This window comes from Danio rerio, chromosome 3 (assembly GCF_049306965.1).
Source record: "Danio rerio strain Tuebingen ecotype United States chromosome 3, GRCz12tu, whole genome shotgun sequence".
Taxonomy (NCBI): Eukaryota; Metazoa; Chordata; class Actinopteri; order Cypriniformes; family Danionidae; genus Danio; species Danio rerio.
The window spans coordinates 64,660,115-64,678,734 of NC_133178.1; the positions used below are offsets into that span (position 1 = coordinate 64,660,115).

At 36.9% G+C, this 18,620-nt stretch overlaps 1 protein-coding gene and 1 long non-coding RNA gene across 4 annotated transcripts in view; one reads left to right on the forward strand and one right to left on the reverse strand.

Annotated features, from left to right (window-relative positions):
* LOC141381338 (uncharacterized) overlaps positions 1-18,620 on the reverse strand; it is a 20,470-nt gene continuing 1,850 nt past the window's right edge. The window contains exon 2 of the long non-coding RNA XR_012401335.1: positions 1-1,056. This is a non-coding gene — a long non-coding RNA (uncharacterized lncRNA). The remainder of the gene's footprint in view (positions 1,057-18,620) is intronic.
* ppp1r27a (protein phosphatase 1, regulatory subunit 27a) lies at positions 6,791-17,474 on the forward strand. 3 transcript variants are annotated; one of them, XR_012401316.1, is made up of 4 exons: positions 6,791-7,429; positions 11,356-11,506; positions 13,584-14,086; positions 14,215-17,474. XR_012401316.1 is itself a non-coding variant. In XM_002661256.7 (3 exons), the coding sequence occupies exons 1-3, from the start codon at positions 7,021-7,023 to the stop codon at positions 13,702-13,704; spliced, it is 681 nt and encodes a 226-aa protein (XP_002661302.2). In that variant the 5' UTR covers positions 6,791-7,020; the 3' UTR covers positions 13,705-17,474. The 3 variants fall into 3 exon arrangements, 1 of the variants encoding a protein (XP_002661302.2); XR_012401317.1 differs by having other exon boundaries at positions 13,584-14,065; XM_002661256.7 differs by having other exon boundaries at positions 13,584-17,474.

Here is an 18,620-nt window from a genome sequence, read left to right on the forward strand (position 1 = left end):
TCTGTGTGTGTGTGTGTGTGTGTGTGTGTGTGTGTGTGTGTGTGTGTGTGTGTGTGTGTGTGTGTGCGCGTGCGTGCGTGCGTAAATATATACATACATACATATACACACACACACACACACATAAACATACACATAACATATACATCACTCACGTATATCAGAATCACAGAAAATTGTCTATCTCTGGTCAGATATCTGAGCTGTTTTGAATGTGAAACTCTGCACGTGGTGTAGTGTGGGCTTTCTTTGTATCATATACACTTTGTGGAGGATTGTGGGTAGAGTTGCTCTATGTATAACACGCTTTATTTAGGACCCGATCACGTGACAGCTCGCATAATGTTGGCATGTGTCCAGAGGTGATGCAATGCTTACAGAAACAATAATGCCCTGCAGCCAATCAGATCCATTTGAGCCCTCCCCTGTAGCCGAACTGTCACACTGCCTTAAAAGAGTCTGCGCAACATGATACGGAGGATAAAAACAGCCTTCCTGAATGGGAAAATTCAATTATCTGCTTCTACGTGATATCTGTGTGTCTAGACTTCAGCTCTGACACACTTGTAGAGTTCACTGTAGGATCGATCTCCTACAGCTGTTGCGTCCAATAAATCATTTAATCCATAAACGTGGATTTTTTTTGGTATATACACTTAGATTTAATCATTTAGCAGACACTTTTGTCTTAAAGGATCATTGATTACATCCTTAAAGGTGTTGACATGAACATGTCCCAATCCCTGATATTGCAGCATGCCTTTTGGATCCGCTTCAGGTCACAGCAGTGTTGCTAATATGAGCCGGGATGAGATGCGTGTGGATCAAGTCCTTGCTGTTTCTCTTGGCTGTGCAACACCTCCTGAGCAATGCAGCAGGCTGAAAGCGAGATCTCTGAGAGCCGGAGGGAAGCAGCTCTGGAGCTCCTGGAGGACAGCTGCAGCTCCACGGGTCAGACCTGAGGATCACCGCAGAGAGGAAACACACAAACCATGGCTCGGGCCAAATGACAGCTGTGTGCGGGCAGGCACGTACATCGCCTGACCTTTTCAAGTCCTTTAAGGTGGAGAAGAAGAAAACACCAATCAGACATGCTGTTACGCTTTTTCAGACGTTACCTGTATTAATGCTGTGAGAGTAGGAGATCTGTTGTTTTCCCAAACAACAGCATAACTCGCTGCTGAACTATTATAGTAGACGAGTGTTTCCCAAAACCCATAGATTCTCTGTTGCAGATCCCTCATTTGAATCCAACACAATATCACAGCAATTCGTAACTTTTTCATTTAGTGGCTAATTCGTATGAATTCGTACGATCTAATTCGTACAATTTAGTACGATTTGCTCATCCCCCAATGACGGTTGGGGTTAGGGGTGGGGTTAGGTGCCACGCCTCCTTTTTAAAATCGTACCATTTCGTACGACTGAACTCGTACGAATTCGTACGAATTAGCCACTAAACTGGCAAAACGTAAAATACTTACGTTTTCTCGTGAGATCAGGCTGAATCACGTTACTTATAAAGTAAAACATCCATAATGATGCTCTAAACGGGTGGAGTAGCAACTTCTTTAGAGAAGAACCCCATCATTTTTTGTGCACATTATATTGTTAAGTTCCGTTTTTAAATAATGGGTCAACTTTAGCTTTCGTCGTGAGCCACAGTGGTGTTCATTCATTCATTTTCTTTTCGGTTTAGTCCCTTTGATAATCTGGAATCGCCACAGCGAATAAACCGCCAATTTATCCAGCATATGTTTTACACAGCGAATGCCCTTCTAGCTGCAACCCATCGCTGGGAAACATCCATACATCCTTATTCACAATCATACACTACGGACAATTTAGCCCACCCAATTCACCTGTACCACGTCTGTGGACTGTGGGGGAAACTGGAGCACCCGGAGGAAACCCACACAAATGCGGGGAGAACATGCACACAGAAACGCCAACTGACTCAGCTAAGGCTCGAACCAGCGACCTTCTTGCTGTGAGGCGACAGCACCACCTACTGCACCACAGTGTCGCCTAAGCAAATCTGCATGTTTCCACCCAGGTTTTAACAGGAGACCTTTCGCTTGTAAAGCCATTGTGATAACAGAAGCCTTTGGTCGGGGTGTGAGCACCATCTTGTGGTGCCATCGCAGAGCGGCTGTGTTCAAAATGGCATAAATGTTTTCAAAGTGCACTGCGAAGTGAACGCAGTTGTCAATAGAAAGATTGTTAAAACTGAACTGTGAAAATACTTTAACTGCAAATTACACCAAAGAGAGCTGACCTTAGTGCTTTTTTCTTTAAATCATTCCAAGTTTAAATGTTAGAATGTTTTAAATGAATAGGGCACAGGGGGTATAACTTGGATTAGAACACAGCCAGAAACAATGTTTCTAACTACAGCTGTGGAGGTTCGGGACGCAGTTTGTAAACGTTTGTTGGAACGACGGATTTGGGAAACGCCAAATCTACTAAAATACAACGGAATTTAGTTAGCTAATGATGGTTGTCAGAAATGCACCCCCGGAGGGTTTAGTGCAGATAATTGGGGTTAAAATTAGTCATCATTGATTCCGTCTTAAGGCCCTGCTATAAATCAAATAACTTTCAAATTAAGTTATTGTTTTAGACATCATTTGAGGGCAAAATGAAGGGACAGTATACTGTTTTTGAACACTCCAACACCTCTTCGGTGTAGTGGGGGGGGGGGGGTTGTAAATGAGTCCCGCTGCTTGCATGTACCCCTAAACGCAACAATAATGTCTGAAAGAGAAAAACAGTTTCATAAACATCTAGAGGTGTGAACTTACACTGGTCTCACGGTTCGGTTGCGATTATCATGCCATCGATTCGGTTCAATTCGATATCTCGGTGCATTACGGTGCATTGACGAAGCTTTCCATACAAAGTTTTATGTTTTCTCACACAGCAATTCTTGTAATAAAATGTATAAATATATTTCTGTTTATATTAGGGCTGTCAAAATTAGCACGTTAACACATGTAAATAATTAGATATATTTAACGCGTTAAAAAAGATTTACGCAATTAACGCAGTTGCAGTTTCTTTATTTCCTGTTGTGGCCGACTTGTGTTTTACGAGCAAAAAATATATGGATAAGGCCAAGCAAGCGCTTCAGAGTTTCATGTAATTTTGGGTGTTTCATATTGTTAGGACTGCTGGAAGAGTGCTGTTTTAAAGAGCCCATATTATACATGAAATAGGGTCATATCTTGGTTGTAAGGGTCTTGACTGATTTCTATTAGAATCTTGTGCCCATGCGGGTTCCAGTAGGTCTTCTGCATTATTTGTGAAGATTGGGATGCAGCTCAACACATTATTCATCAAAAAAATCTACCTTCTGACACTTTTCCAAATGATTAACTAGAAGTCAAGTTATTATTTATTGCTCTTACAACTGGACACGACGGCAAGACATTTATCAGGTAGTTTATATATAAGTACTAGGATGGCAATATGGCGAATATAGGATATCCAGATTACATTCATATACTATTCAAATGTAAACCATATAGTGCTGTTTTAAAGTTAAGATGTTGCACAGTAATTCCTGCTACTTACTTTAACTTTGTTGTAGTTCATTTTATTACATTACATAAGACGTCCTTCTCATGTCCTTCTCTATTAACAATAAAATAGGTTGTTATAAACTTATTCCACCAGCATTATTACATAATTATCAGGGTGGCTAAAGCAGCTTGTCTAGGATTTATATGTCCCATTATGATGTATGGAAATAGAATCCAATGATCCAAGTGAAATTAAAAAGAGCTATTTTTTTGTGAGGCTGCACCATATGACCTAGTTGGTTCAAGACTGGGGGCACTGTTAAATTTAGCAGGCCTGATTTACAGCGTGTGACCTAACACTAGACAGCACTGGCTCAGGCTTTAGATGCTGAAAGTCTTGAGCTGATGTGGGCTTTTTTGATAAATCACACCATGCTTACACCATGCTTTGTGTTTTTCTTCAATGGCGAGCAAATGGTGAGCAAACGTTACTCGTTACTTAAACGTTAAACGTCAATTTACTCACCTTTATAAAGTCAACTAATCGCTTTAAATGCAACAGTTTTACTCACTTTTATAAAGTAAAGTCAACTAATCGCTTTAAAAGCAACAAATTTACTCATGTTTATAAAGTAAAGTCAACTAATCGCTTTAAAAACAGCAAATTTACTCACTTTTATAAAGTAAAGTCAACTAATCACTTTAAAAGCAACAAATTTACTCATGTTTATAAAGTAAAGTCAACTAATCGCTTTAAAAGCAACAAATTTACTCACGTCTATAAAGTAAAGTCAACTAATCGCTTTAAAAGCAACAAATTTACTCATGTTTATAAAGTAAAGTCAACTAATCGCTTTAAAAGCAACAAATTTACTCACGTTTATAAAGTAAAGTCAACTAATCGCTTTAAAGCAGGTCGCACACCAGAAGCGCCGCTCGGCGGCGCGCCGCGCAGCGCCACGCCGCGCCACGCCGCGCCATGCATTTTAGAATTCTAAACATAGGTTTCTATCAGGATACACACACCGGCGCCGCAAGTCGGCGGCTGTCGGCGGCGCCCGGCGACGGCTCAGGACGCAGTTCATTTTTCAGCCGCGCCACAGAGCGCCATCTGATTATTTTCATGTTAAATATCATTCGAATGTGCGCGTCTGGTGTGTGATACCTTAAACTGTCATGTACGCGCCGTGTCGCGGCGCCGAGCGGCGCTTCTGGTGTGCGACCTGCTTAAAAGCAACAAATTTACTCACGTTTATAAAGTAAAGTCAACTAATCGCTTTAAAAGCAACAAATTTACTCACGTTTATAAAGTAAAGTCGACTAATCGCTTTAAAAACAGCAAATTTACTCACTTTTATAAAGTAAAGTCGACTAATCGCTTTAAAAGCAACAGTTTTACTCACTTTTATAAAGTAAAGTCGACTAATCGCTTTAAAAGCAACAGGTTTACTCACGTTTATAAAGTAAAGTCGACTAATCGCTTTAAAAGCAACAGGTTTACTCACGTTTATAAAGTAAAGTCAACTAATCGCTTTAAAAGCAACAAATTTACTCACGTTTATAAAGTAAAGTCAACTAATCGCTTTAAAAGCAACAAATTTACTCACGTTTATAAAGTAAAGTCAACTAATCGCTTTAAAAGCAACAAATTTACTCACGTTTATAAAGTAAAGTCAACTAATCGCTTTAAAAACAGCAAATTTACTCACTTTTATAAAGTAAAGTCAACTAATCGCTTTAAAAGCAACAAATTTACTAACGTTTATAAAGTCGACTAATCGCTTTAAAAGCAACAGGTTTACTCACTTTATAAAGTAAAGTCAACTAATCGCTTTAAAATCAAGTTTTACTCACTTTTATAAAGTAAAGTCGACTAATCGCTTTAAAAGCAACAGTTTTACTCACTTTTATAAAGTAAAGTCGACTAATCGCTTTGAAAGCAACAAGTTTACTCACTTTATAAAGTAAAGTCAACTAATCGCTTTAAAAGCAACAGGTTTACTCACTTTTATAAAGTAAAGTCGACTAATCGCTTTAAAAGCAACAGGTTTACTCACGTTTATAAAGTAAAGTCAACTCATCGCTTTAAAAGCAACAGGTTTACTCACTTTTATAAAGTAAAGTCAACTAATCGCTTTAAAAGCAACAGGTTTACTCACTTTATAAAGTAAAGTCAACTAATCACTTTAAAAGCAACAGATTTACTCACTTTTATAAAGTAAAGTCGACTAATCGCTTTAAAAGCAACAGGTTTGCTCACTTTAATAAAGTAAAGTCGACTAATCCCTTTAAAAGCAACAGATTTACTCCCTTTTATAACGTAAGTCGACTAATCGCTTTAAAAGCAACAGATTTACTCCCTTTTATAACGTAAAGTCGACTAATCGCTTTAAAAGCAAAAGATTTACTCACTTTTATAAAGTAAAGTCAACTAATCGCTTTAAAAGCAACAGGTTTACTCCCTTTTATAAAGTAAAGTCAACTAATCGCTTTAAAAGCAACAGGTTTACTCATTTTTATAAAGTCGACTAATCGCTTTAAAATCAACAGATTTATTTACTTTATAAAGTAAAGTCGACTAATCGCTTTAAAAGCAACAGATTTACTCCCTTTTATAACGTAAAGTCGACTAATCGCTTTAAAAGCAACAGGTTTACTCACTTTAATAAAGTAAAGTCGACTAATCGCTTTAAAAGCAACAGGTTTACTCACTTTATAAAGTAAAGTCGACTAATCGCTTTAAAAGCAACAGGTTTTCTCCCTTTATAAAGTAAACTCAACTCATTCCTTTAATATTTAAACTAACATTTTTTTGACTGTTCATTTGTTGTAAAGGAATTCTCCTGTAATGACCATGAAAACAACCAAAGCGTCTCTGATATATGCCAAGTGTTCTGCAACGTCAAGCCTAAGCTGTGTGGACATCCAAAACCTGCTGATCAACATGATTCGTAGCACACTGAAATATTATAAAAAGACCACACGTCTCTAGTGAAGCTCCAGTCATAAAACGCTCATTCCCTTCAGCTGTCGCTGTGTTCAGTCAAACCATTGGCTCATTTGTGAGGTAAACACTGTGTTTTTTTCAATAGAGACCCAGCAAGAGGACATTCATAGATGTTTACAGGAAGGTGGAGTCCAAGCTTGACGTGCATGTTAAAGTACAGCAGGAGGAGTAACACCGCAGTCACTCGATACAGGGGGCTGACATCCCAAAAATAACCCTACAGAGTGTATATAGGAGACCCGCTTTCAGACGTACAGCCAGAAGACCACACAAGCAAATCAACTCACCTCAGGACAAAATCAAACACGTCCCCACTTGGAACAGTGATTATTTCGTGGATTGTGATTCTGAAACTTTTTCAGGACATTGTGAATCTGAAGTGAAAGTCCAAGATCTTAGAACCCTCCAAAAAGGATTGTAATTTCTTTTTCCCGCTCTTTTTTTGTCCTCCTCTTGAAAGGGGGAGGCAAAACCGTGGCGTCTGCAGGAATGAAGTACAGCTACCAGTACCCGGTGTCGCAGTACACACGCCCGCATTACACCAGCAGCACACAATACACACCGTCACACTACTCCAGCAGCTCGTACTCGCCTAGTTACTACAGCTCCTCAAAGTATAGCCCTACTACATTGCACACTAGAAAATACTACACACCGCCAGCCTACACTCCTGCCTACAAGCCCACATACACCTCCGTCTGTAGCAAAACATCCCGCCCGAGCAGCTCACCCCGGACTGCAGTACAAATTACTCCTTCTGTGACCCTCAAACCCGCCCGGGCCGTGCGCTTCACAAACGATGTGGTTTTCCAGGATTTAGTCCGGCACAGTGAACTGGAGCAGATCGGGAGGTTTATGAGGGCCAGGAAAGTGCGTCTGGATACCATCTTCCATTCTGGTAAGGTTACTGTTTGGTTTTTGAAGATATATTTTTAGTATTTGGGTAACATCTTCAGTTCTGGTAGGCCTGCTTGTGTTCAAGGGTTGCACGTCATGACTTTGCCAAGTACGATGCGATCCTGGATTAACATCTATGTTGATCTTGGAACATCATTTTTGTTGTAGGTGTAATCCATACCTATTCCATACCCCCATAAACCCAACCAAAACTGTACATTATTCCCAAAATCAAGAGGGAATAATGGTTAACAATCACGTAGAAGTGCATAAACCAAACCTGCCAACATTTGTCTCTGAAACTCCAGATACTGGGAGGTTGGGGACATTGTAGTGGCGGCGGTGTGTTTGAAGAACACAGCTGAGAACCAGGTTAGTTACTGTACTGTAGTGTTAGTAACCGTACTATGGACTTGGTTTCAAGCGGCCGCTGCGATTGCATACTACACCAAAGTTGGCTAACCGGGGATGTTACAGACTGTACCAAAAACCTGAGAATCAGGGTTGGGGTGAACATAAGGGGAGATTTCCCAGAGAAATAACAAAACGGGAGGGTGGCGGGACACTGTAAAAAGTGCAGGGTTCCACACAATTCATTCACGTTGTCCCAACACAAATCGATAAAGTTAGCTTAACACTTTTGACAAATTTATGTTTATTGAACATAAAAAAATTAGTTGTCCCAATGAAATCTCAATAATTGTGTTGTTTCAGCTCATTTTTATTAAGTAGTTTGGACAAGTAAAAAAAAGTACAAAAATCTGAGTGGAAATGGTTTCTGAAATGCTCCCGGGAAAAACAGGAGTGTTGGCAGGTATGGCATAAACCTAACCATAAGTCTAATCTTAACATAAATGGTAAACATATCCCTTAATTCTGATTAAATCTGATTGGGATGATCAACATAGATGTTGATCCAGGAATGTGTCCTACTAAGTGAAATCAGGTTAGGGTCAAAGGTTACACTGCAATAAATGCTTTTCATGCTTTTATTCAATGGTTAATGCATACCTGCCAACACTCCCGTTTTTCCTGGGAGTCTCCCATATTTTAGCCCCATCTCCTGCCACCCACCCATTTTGTTATTTTTAACAGAAAAATTCCCCCCTCCCCAAAAAAAGGTCTTGTTTTAAGAATTATATGCCAAAATTAAATGGGTTTTTTCTTAAAACAAGCTAAATTATCAATGACAATAACAATAGGGTGCACACTGACAGATTATTTAACTTGTTTTATGGAAAAACTTAATTTTTTCCGCTTAATTTTGACTTTTTTCTTAAAACACGACAACACGTTTTGCTTGTCTTAAAAATGTTTCTTGATTCAAGAATTTTTAGATATTTAGATATTATAAGAAACTTAAGTAATTATGGTTAAGACTGCCTTTTTTGTTGTTGAACGTACGTGAAATTATATATTTGATTTTTTTCTTTTTTAAATATTTCCCAAATGATGCTTAACAGAACAAGGAAATTTTCACAGTATGTCTGATAATATTTTTTTAATCTGGAGAAAGTCTTATTTGTTTTATTGCAGCTAAAATAAAAGCTTTTTTTTAATCCTTTTTAGAGAGAAAATTATTAGCCCCTTTAAGCATTTTTTTTCAATAGTCTACAAAACAAACAACTGTTATATCTTGCCAAATTACCCTAACCTGCCTAGTTAACCTTATTAACCTAGTTAAGCCTTTAAATGTCACTTTAAGCTGTATAGAAGTGTCTTATATCTAGTCTAATATTATTTACTGTCATCATGGCAAAGATAAAATAATTCAGTTATTAAAAATGAGTTATTAAAACTATTATGTTTAGAAATGTGCTGAAAAAATCTCTCTGTTAAACAGAAATTGGGGGGAAAAATAAACCGGCGGGGCTAATAATTCTGACTTCAACTGTGTATACATATATATGCAAATTTATAGCATGCAAGTCATAATCATAAATTGGACATTTGGGGTAACTTTAAGGCACATTATCACAGTTTTGAAGAGTGGCACAATAATTATGATGAATGAAATATAATCAGCATATAGGACATTTGCAGAACTTTTCTAAATGGAAATAAACAATGGATGTTCAAAAGTTGGTTTCATATATAACCAGTATTTAGCCAATCAATTTGCATAATCTAAATCAAAATTTAAACAAAAACAATTATTTTTGTTGTTTTCGTTATTGTTTTGTAGATACACATTTTTATTTTTCAGAAATCTTTCTCCAAGATTTTTTGTCTATTCCAAAGTTGATAACACTGATAAAACAGTAATGAAAATGTACAATAAGTCAAATGTTTGCCAAAGAAATGATTGCTGTTAACTGTTAACAGTAATTTTCATCCAAGAAAACAGATAGCTTTGTATATATTTGGACCATTCATTTTGCACACTGAAGGCCTGAAAATGCAATCACCAAGCAGAATATAGGGTTTTTAGTCATTTCAGCATGTGAACCAGACATTTTTGACCATGTTTGAACATTTTTGTTGTTAAAAACGCACTTCAGAAGTTCATTCCTAATATATTCTTTGCATTTTTAACAGTTTTCCTTCGACTTTTATAATTTTTGGTTAAATAACCAATATCCAATATCCAAGTGATTGGATTAAATCATTCTCTGTAAACGATTGCCTATGGAGCAATGGCGGAAACATTTAAGTGAAGTATTTCTACAATTGTATACAGCAAATGAGCAGTTCACCTTAACATTAATGTCTTAAGTTTCTTGGAAAGGACAAAACGAGTTTGCTTTGGGATTATTTTATTTAGTGGTGCATGATCACCCACTTAAAGGGATAGTTCACCTAAAAATGAAACTGTGAGTAATTTACTCATCCGCAGTCATCCAAGATGATGAATGTTTGTCTTCAGTAGAACATTAAATTGGATTTTGAGTTTTAATGAGTGTTTTTTAGTGATTAAGATTAGGAATAAACACAAAGAATAAAGTCCAAATCAGTAGCCATGGCTCAGGATGATACACTATGATGTCTTAAGAAGCAAAACCATCACTCAGTGTAAGAAATTGAACATTATTTACATTATTATTAGCTTTAATCCACAGCCTGGTCTAACAGATATTGCCACATGTCAGAATGTAGTCCGATTGTAGTCTGTTTGTTAACGACAAAAACACAAGGGCTAGTGATTGGACAGGTGACACAGTTTGTTGATGATATTGTTGATGATTTGTTGATGATATTAATCAACAAACGGACTACAATCGGACAACATTCACGCATCTGTTTGACCGATGGATTAAAGCTAATGATATTGTAAATGTTCAGTTTCTTACACACAGCGATCGTTTCACTTCACAAGACCTCAATGTGTCATTAGGAGCCACATGCATTGATTTAGACTTGTTTATAGTGTTTATTTTTAATATAAAAAGGCATGCAACCATTATATGAATCCCTAAGAACCACAGATTCAGCTTAAAATCTTCTTAAATGTTCTCCTGCAGAATAAAAGTCCTACTTATTTGGTGAATAAATTACTCACATTTTCATTTTTAGTTAAACAATCCCTTTAACTTTGTAAATAGACATATTAAAAAATAATCAATGCTTATACGGCATGTGTTTAAGGTTTAGTGTGTTTTCTGGAAAAGTTTACTATTTGAAAGCCAGCCTGATCTCACGAGAAAACGTAAGTATTTTACGTCTTGCCAGTTTAGTGGCTAATTCGTACGAATTCGTACAAGTTCAGTCATATGAAAATGTACGATTTTAAAAAGGAGGTGTGGCACCTAACCCCACCCCTAAACCCAACCGTCATTGGGGGATGAGCAAATCGTACTAAATTGTACGTATTAGATCGTACGAATTCATACGAATTAGCCACTAAATCAAAAAGTTACGAATTGTCGTGAGATTGTGTTGTTGAAAACTGAGCAGTACACCCTAATAAGCATTGGCTTTTTTTCTTAGGAATGGCAGCGCTTCATGAAGCCGTGCTCTCGGGAAGCCTGGAGTGTGTGAAGCTCCTGATAAAATACGGCGCCGATGTTCATCAGAGAGACGAAAACGGCTGGACACCACTGCATATGGCCTGCAGCGACGGATACCCCGAGATCGCAAAGTAAGTGCATGTTTGTTCACTCGCACTCATGCAAAATACTTAAAATCAGGATGCATTTTCTAGACAAGCAATAAAAATGGTCTTGTTTTTAGAAATAGTAAGTCGAAATTAAGAGTTCAAAAGCGCTAAAATGTTTTTTTTATTTTGATATTTTTGACTGGCATACAAAAACAATTAATAAGTAATACAGAACTAAACATCAACGTTCACTATTGCATAAATTGGTATACTTTATATAAATGGCAACTTAAAAAAATGATAACCAGAAGAAAATATATACTGTTACAGTGGAGCAGGCAAAAGAAGACAATTGGGAGAAGTGGATCAAACTATTTACCTTTTACCAATTATCTGTACAAATGAAGTAAATATTAACAAAATAAGGATAAATAAACTTAATGGTAGAGAAAACATAACAGCTAAGCATAAGCAGCAAAATCAATAATGGATATGGAACTGATAAACCTGAAGGCATATACTAAGCTGACAAGAAACTAAACAAGACACAGGTGAACATAATCAATGAACCAATGAGCACTGCGGCTGTACGCATTTCCGAGACAATAGTTGTAAAATTACACTACAAAGATGAACTTAAGTCCTTTCAATGCATATAAAACAGTTCAACTTGATTGATTAATTACTTAATGTTCCAAAAAGGACTTTTAAAAGTTTAGTTTACTTTTCATTCCACAAAAGATTTTTTTATAGTGGGAAAAGGTTCCTAAGTTGATACTATTAAAATTTTTGTGATCTATCTATACTGATAAAAGTATAATGTCAATAAAAAATAAAGAGATAAAGTAAAATAAAGTAAAAGATAGACAAATAACAGCTAAGCATAAAAGAAATCAATAATGGATAAGGAACTGAAAACCTGAGGGCATGTATTAGTTGACAACATAATAAACAAGACACAGGTGAACATAGTCAATGAACCAATGACCAATGCAGCTGTACACGTGTTTAGAAGACAATAGTGGTAAAATACACTACAAAAAAATAGGTCCATCCAATCAGTTTGAATATTAAAAAAAAGTTTTCATTCCACAAATGGTTGATTTTAGTGGGAAAAGGTCATTAATGTTCTCCAGAAAACCAAAAAAAGTTTCTTCTATTGCATCCATTTGCGTCAATTTTGGCAAAAGAAAAAAAAAAGTCATAATTTTTCATTTCTGCGAATTGAGAATTTACTTAAAATCTGCATTAATATGCCTTCATTTAACTGAGAAACAACTGTTTGAAAATCTGGAACCTGAGGGTTTAAATACTGAGAAAATCAGCTTTAAAGTTTAACAAAAGAAGGTCTAAGCTAATAAAAAAATTGTTTGGTATATTTACAGTGGGAAATTTACTAAATGTATTCACGAAAATTGATTATTACTTAATATTTGAATGATACATTTTGTTGTCCACACTGTAAAAAAAACTATTGTAGCCTTCATTTTTATATAATTTATTTCATCATTTATTTATCAGCTTATATTAACCAAATTAACTAAAAATATTAAGTTAAACTTTGCATAGCTTAAATGTAGTTGGAACCTGATTTACATATTAAAATAGGTTAAAGTAACATAAAAGCATTTGTAGTCATGACTTTTGAAATAGCATATTGACAGTGCTGAAAACCCACTATATTCTAAAAATTGGAAAAAATAAATTACTATTAATAATAAATTGCCTTTTACATCAATAAAGTGTCTGAAAAGAATTACATTTACTTCACATTATTTAAAATGATTTATTAAAAAATGACTTTTGCTGCTTGTTCAAACCACTTATTTAATTTGAGTTGAACAAACACAATTCTTAAGGTTTTTAGGTGGACAACTTAATTGTTTTCTGTTCAATCCACATAAATTTGTAAAAAAAAATAATAATAAAATAAAAATAATTAACTTAATCGATTTGTGTTGGGACAACATGAAGCATTTGTGTGGAAGCCAGCATCTTTATCTGAGGGTCCAGGGTTCAAGTACCTGTTCGGGCGCCATTTCTGTAACGGTGGTCACAATATATATTGTTTTCACAGTTTGCTGTGTCTTAAAATGCAAACCCTGCTTTTCTCCTCCAGATATCTGCTGTCTCTGGGTGCCAGTGTGGAGGCAGAAAATGAAAACGGTGAAAAGCCAGCAGACCTCATCGACCCGGACTGCAAAGAGCTGCTCAAACTCTTTGAAACCGGCTGTGTCTGAGCACCGACCCGCACAAAAACAGGACAAAGCAAGCTTTCAGAAGACCATCCCATCTTCACATTTAGTGTGGTTAAACTCTCTCTCTCTCCTGAATATTCTTTATTTTTCTTGTTTTTTTTATTTTTTGGCTGCTCTACGTGACTTTATTATTATACAGTGCAGAGGATCAATATATTATTATTGTTATTGCTTTTGGCGTCTACGAGAAAACACGGTTTATATCTGTAAACTAATCGTAAGTGAAACGTGAGGATAAATGAACGATGGGACTTTGGGGGATTGAATGATGAAGTGTAAGTGGACTCGGAAGGTTTGAGGTGAGGAAAAAAAAGTCGAAATGATTACAGACTAAAGCAGGGATGTCAAACTCAGTTACTGGAGGGCCACAGTCCTGCACAGTTTAGTTCCAACCCTAATTAAACACACTTGATTAAACTAATTGAGTCCTTCAGGCTTGTTTGAAACCTACAGGTAAGGGTGTCAAAGCAGGGTTGGAACTAAACTGTGCAGGGCTGCGGCCCTCCAGGAACTGAGTTTGACACCCCTGCACTAAAGGAAAGTTGTATTTGGATAAAAGATGAGCATTTCTCTCTGTACAAACCAGCATACTTCAGTGTTTACTGATAGATCCTATATGTCAGGGGTCTCCAACTTAATAGTAGGCTAATAGTAGCCTAGTTATATTAAATATATCTGTAAATTAGCAATTTTCCAAATTTTGTGATTCGTGTTTTTATGTATTTTCCCCATTTATTTCTGCTTTTGAATTGCATTATGCCATCTTATTCTTTCTTCCAGCAACTTTTAACCTTGAAAAGGTGATAAAAGTGACTTTTATGAGCAATTTTAATAGTTTAAAGTGATAAATTGTCTGGGTTGGTGTTGTATTTCATGCTACAAAAACCTGATAATAAACTGGCAGCACATTTTCTGTTATCTGACCTGCTTTATATTATTTCAAACGACTAAAATGTCAACAATGTTAAACTGTACAGTGTAATATTCAACATCAAAAGTCAACAGAGCTGTGATCAACATCCCATAATGCAATTCACAACCATAAAACAACAGACGACACAAAATACGGGAACTGATCATTAACAGATTTCTTTTTTTTCAGTTCCTTGAGAAACAGAATATTAAATGAGAAAACAGTGGGCGTGGATAAATCAAGTAGTAGTAGTAGTAGTAAAATAGGCATTTCATTCAGAAAGATGGGGTAAAAGGTTCGAGGAGAGTTATTACAACCTAACAAACTCCTCCTGCTCACCATTTCTGTTTGTTGTCAAAACTGACAGCTGGAGGGGCGTGGTTAATTATGTTAGCCACACCCACTCAGACACTCAGACAGACCTTTAACTGAAGTTAACTGAATGTAACTGAAAACAAACAGGAAGTGCATTTTTTGATTTTTCATTTATTTTACAAAGGCAAACATTTCTTTTCCATAATGAGAATAAACTAAACAAGACACAGGTGAACATAATCAAATGAATTGTTCACCACAAATCCAGCGATGTGAGCTAACGAAATCAACATGGTTGGTTTTGATTTCATGTGTACTGTTAAGGGTGACAATATATTTACGTGGATGGTATATTTGAAAGACTGAGTAACAGTAACTTGAGTAGCTCTCTGCTACTTTTAGGTGTTCATAAGTAACTCTCTTATGAAATAATGTTGGAGATCCCTGCTCTATGCGTTCATTTTGGGCTTTTCCTGCCATTTTGACTTATGATTATTAATGTTTTTTTTTTTACAATTCAGAAAAGTGTCTTTTATGTGACAAGGGACAAAGTCCTGTTGAAGCAGAGCGACGCCTGAAGAGAGAGTTGTGTTGTTTTTGTGTTGTATTGTATTGTATTATATTGTGTTGTCCCAGTAGATACAGGATATCAACTTGACATCAGATTGACGTTGTACTCCAATGTTGTGGGAATGTTGCATTTTGTTTGGAACCCGACGTTAATGTCCAACCTAAAATCAACCAAATATTAATGTCTAATGATGTTACAGCCTGACGTTGTGTGGACGTTACCACTACGGCGACTATCAGACATTGTATTTTGTCATACCTGACATATAAATGTCAGTGTTTGATGTCAACATGGCATTAATACGTTGGCTTTCCAACTTTCCAACACAACCTAAAATCAACCAAATATCAACGTCATATGACATTGATACTGGACGCCAAAATAACATTGTCCTTAGACGCTGGCTAGACTTTGAATTTTGGTCACCTGACGTCACAACCTAAATCTAACCTAAAATTAACGTCTAATGACGTTGTGTGCCTGCTGGGGTATGGTGTTGTGCAGTTTTGTATTGTCCCAGCAGATACAGGATGTCAACATGATGTCATCAGAACCCAACATCAGGCTGACGTCAATGTCAAACGTCCAACCTGAAATCAACCAAATATCAGCATCTTATGACGTTAGAGCTTTACATTGTGTGGACGTTACCACTATTGACGTCTATTAGACGTTGGATTTTGGTTGCCATACCTGACGAATAAATGTCAGTATTTGACGTCAATATGACGTTGGTTTAAGATGTTGGCTCGACGCTGGATTTTAGTCACTTTCTAATAACCTAAAATCAACCAAACATCAACGTCATATGACGTCATAATTGGACATCAAAATATCGTTGTCCTTAGATGATTGCTAGACATTGAATATTGGTCACCTGACATCATGACTTAAATCTAACCTAATATTAACGTCTTATGACGTTGTGTACCTGCCTGGTATTGTGTTGTGTTTAATTGTATTGTGTTCTATTGTATGGTGTTGTTGTATTGTATTGTGTTGCGTTGTGCTGTGCTGTCTGTCTGCTGGACAGCAGGAAAGCACTGAACTATAACCTGCTGTCACACTGCAAGCAATGCTTTTCTTACTTAGATTTTAGGCTTGTTTCTAGTCCAAATATCTAAAAATTCTGAAATTCAGGTACATTTTCTAGACATGCAAAACAAATAGTCTTGATTTAAGCGATAATATGTCAAAATGAAGTGAGTTTTTTCTTTTGAACAAGCTAAATAATCTGCCAATAATCTTACGTCAAAAGGAAAAACCTGATTATTTTACTCCATTGGCAGATTTATCAGAACCCAACGTCAGGCAGATGTCAATGTCAAACGTCCAAACCTAAAACTATCCAAATATCAACATCTTATGACGTTAGAGCTTTACATTGTGTGGACGTTACCACTACTGACGTCTATTAGACGTTGGATTTTGGTTGCCATTCCTGACGAATAAATGTCAGTATTTGACGTCAATATGACGTTGGTTTAGGATGTTGGCTCGACGTTGGATTTTAGTCACTTTCTAATAACCAAATAGTCTTGATTTAAGCGATAATATGTCAAAATTAAGTGAGTTTTTCCTTTAAACAAGCTAAATAATCTGCCAATAATCTTACGTCAAAAGGAAAAACCTGATTATTTTACCCCATAGGCAGATTATTTAGCTTGTTTAAAGGAAAACCCCACTTAATTTGGACATATTATTGCTTAAAACAAGACACAGTTTGTTGCTTGTATAGAAAATGCTTCTTGATTTAAGAACTTTGTGATATTTGGATTAAAATTAAGAGTAAAACTCTGAGAAAAGCATGTTTTGCAGTGCAGACTGACAGAAACGCTGACCGACTGTGCTTTACTGGTGAAAGTGGGGGCACCATACTGACATTTTGAATGTCTCTTGTCAAAGTCTTATTTTTTACAATGTTTTCATAAATAAAGCTGCTTTTTATATTAACATTGAGTTGCTTTTTGTGGATCGAACTTTTTAAATATTGTAAAATAATTTAACTAGAGGCAACAAGGTGGCTGAGTGGTTAGCACTGTCGTCTCACAGCAAGAGGGTCACTAGTTCAAGTCCTGGCTGGGTCAGTGGGCACTTCTGTGTGGAGTTTGCATGTTCTCCCCGTGTTGGCGCGGGTTTCCTCCGGCAGTCCAAACACATGCACCATAGGTGAATTGAATAATCTAAATTGGCCATAGTGTATGAGTGAGTGTGTGTGAATGTGTGTATGGGTGTTTTCCAGTACTGCGTTGCAGCTGGAAGGGCATCCGCTGTAAAACGTATGCTGGATAAGTTGGAGGTTCATTCCGCTGTGGCGACCCCTGATGAATAAAGGGGCTAAATATGAATTCAAATAGAGTAGGCTTGCTTAAAAGGATAATTCACGCCAAAATAAAGATGCATCCACAATCTTCTCACCTTAGCTGTGGACTTACAGGTGAAATAAAATCTGTTTAGCTGGCTGCTAGCTCTCTGCAACTCCTAAATGGTCACCCACTGAAGCTAAGCAGGGCTGAATGGGCAACCAACCAGCAGTCCGTATGGGTCTTAATGCCCCAGTATAGTGATGGGGACTCTATACTGCTCAGCGATCGTCGTCTTTCGGATGAGATGTTAACCTGAGGTCCCGACTCTCTGTGGTTGTTAAAAATCCCAGGATGTCCTTCGAAAAAGAGTAGGGGTTTTTACCCTGGCATCCTGGTCAAATCTGCCCACTGGCCTCTGTCCATCATGGCCTCCTGACCATCCCCATGTCATAATTGGCTTCATCACTTATTCTCCTCTCGATTGTTGTGCGATCTGGCGCAATATGGCTGCCATCGCGTCATCCAGGTGGATGCAGCACACTGGTAGTGGATGAGGAGATTCCCCTTATGTGTAAACCGCTTTGAGTGCCCAGAAAATGTAAGGAATTATTATTATTATTTTAGATGTTATTACCAGTATGTTAGTTTTAACGAGATCTATATAAATAGTGTGCTCCAAAGCAGTGACAAAATTTGCGTTTGTAAGATATAAACATCTAAAGCTTGTAGTTGTCACTGATATAAACATCTAAAGCTTGTAGTTGTCACTTCAATCCAAATGGGACAATAATTT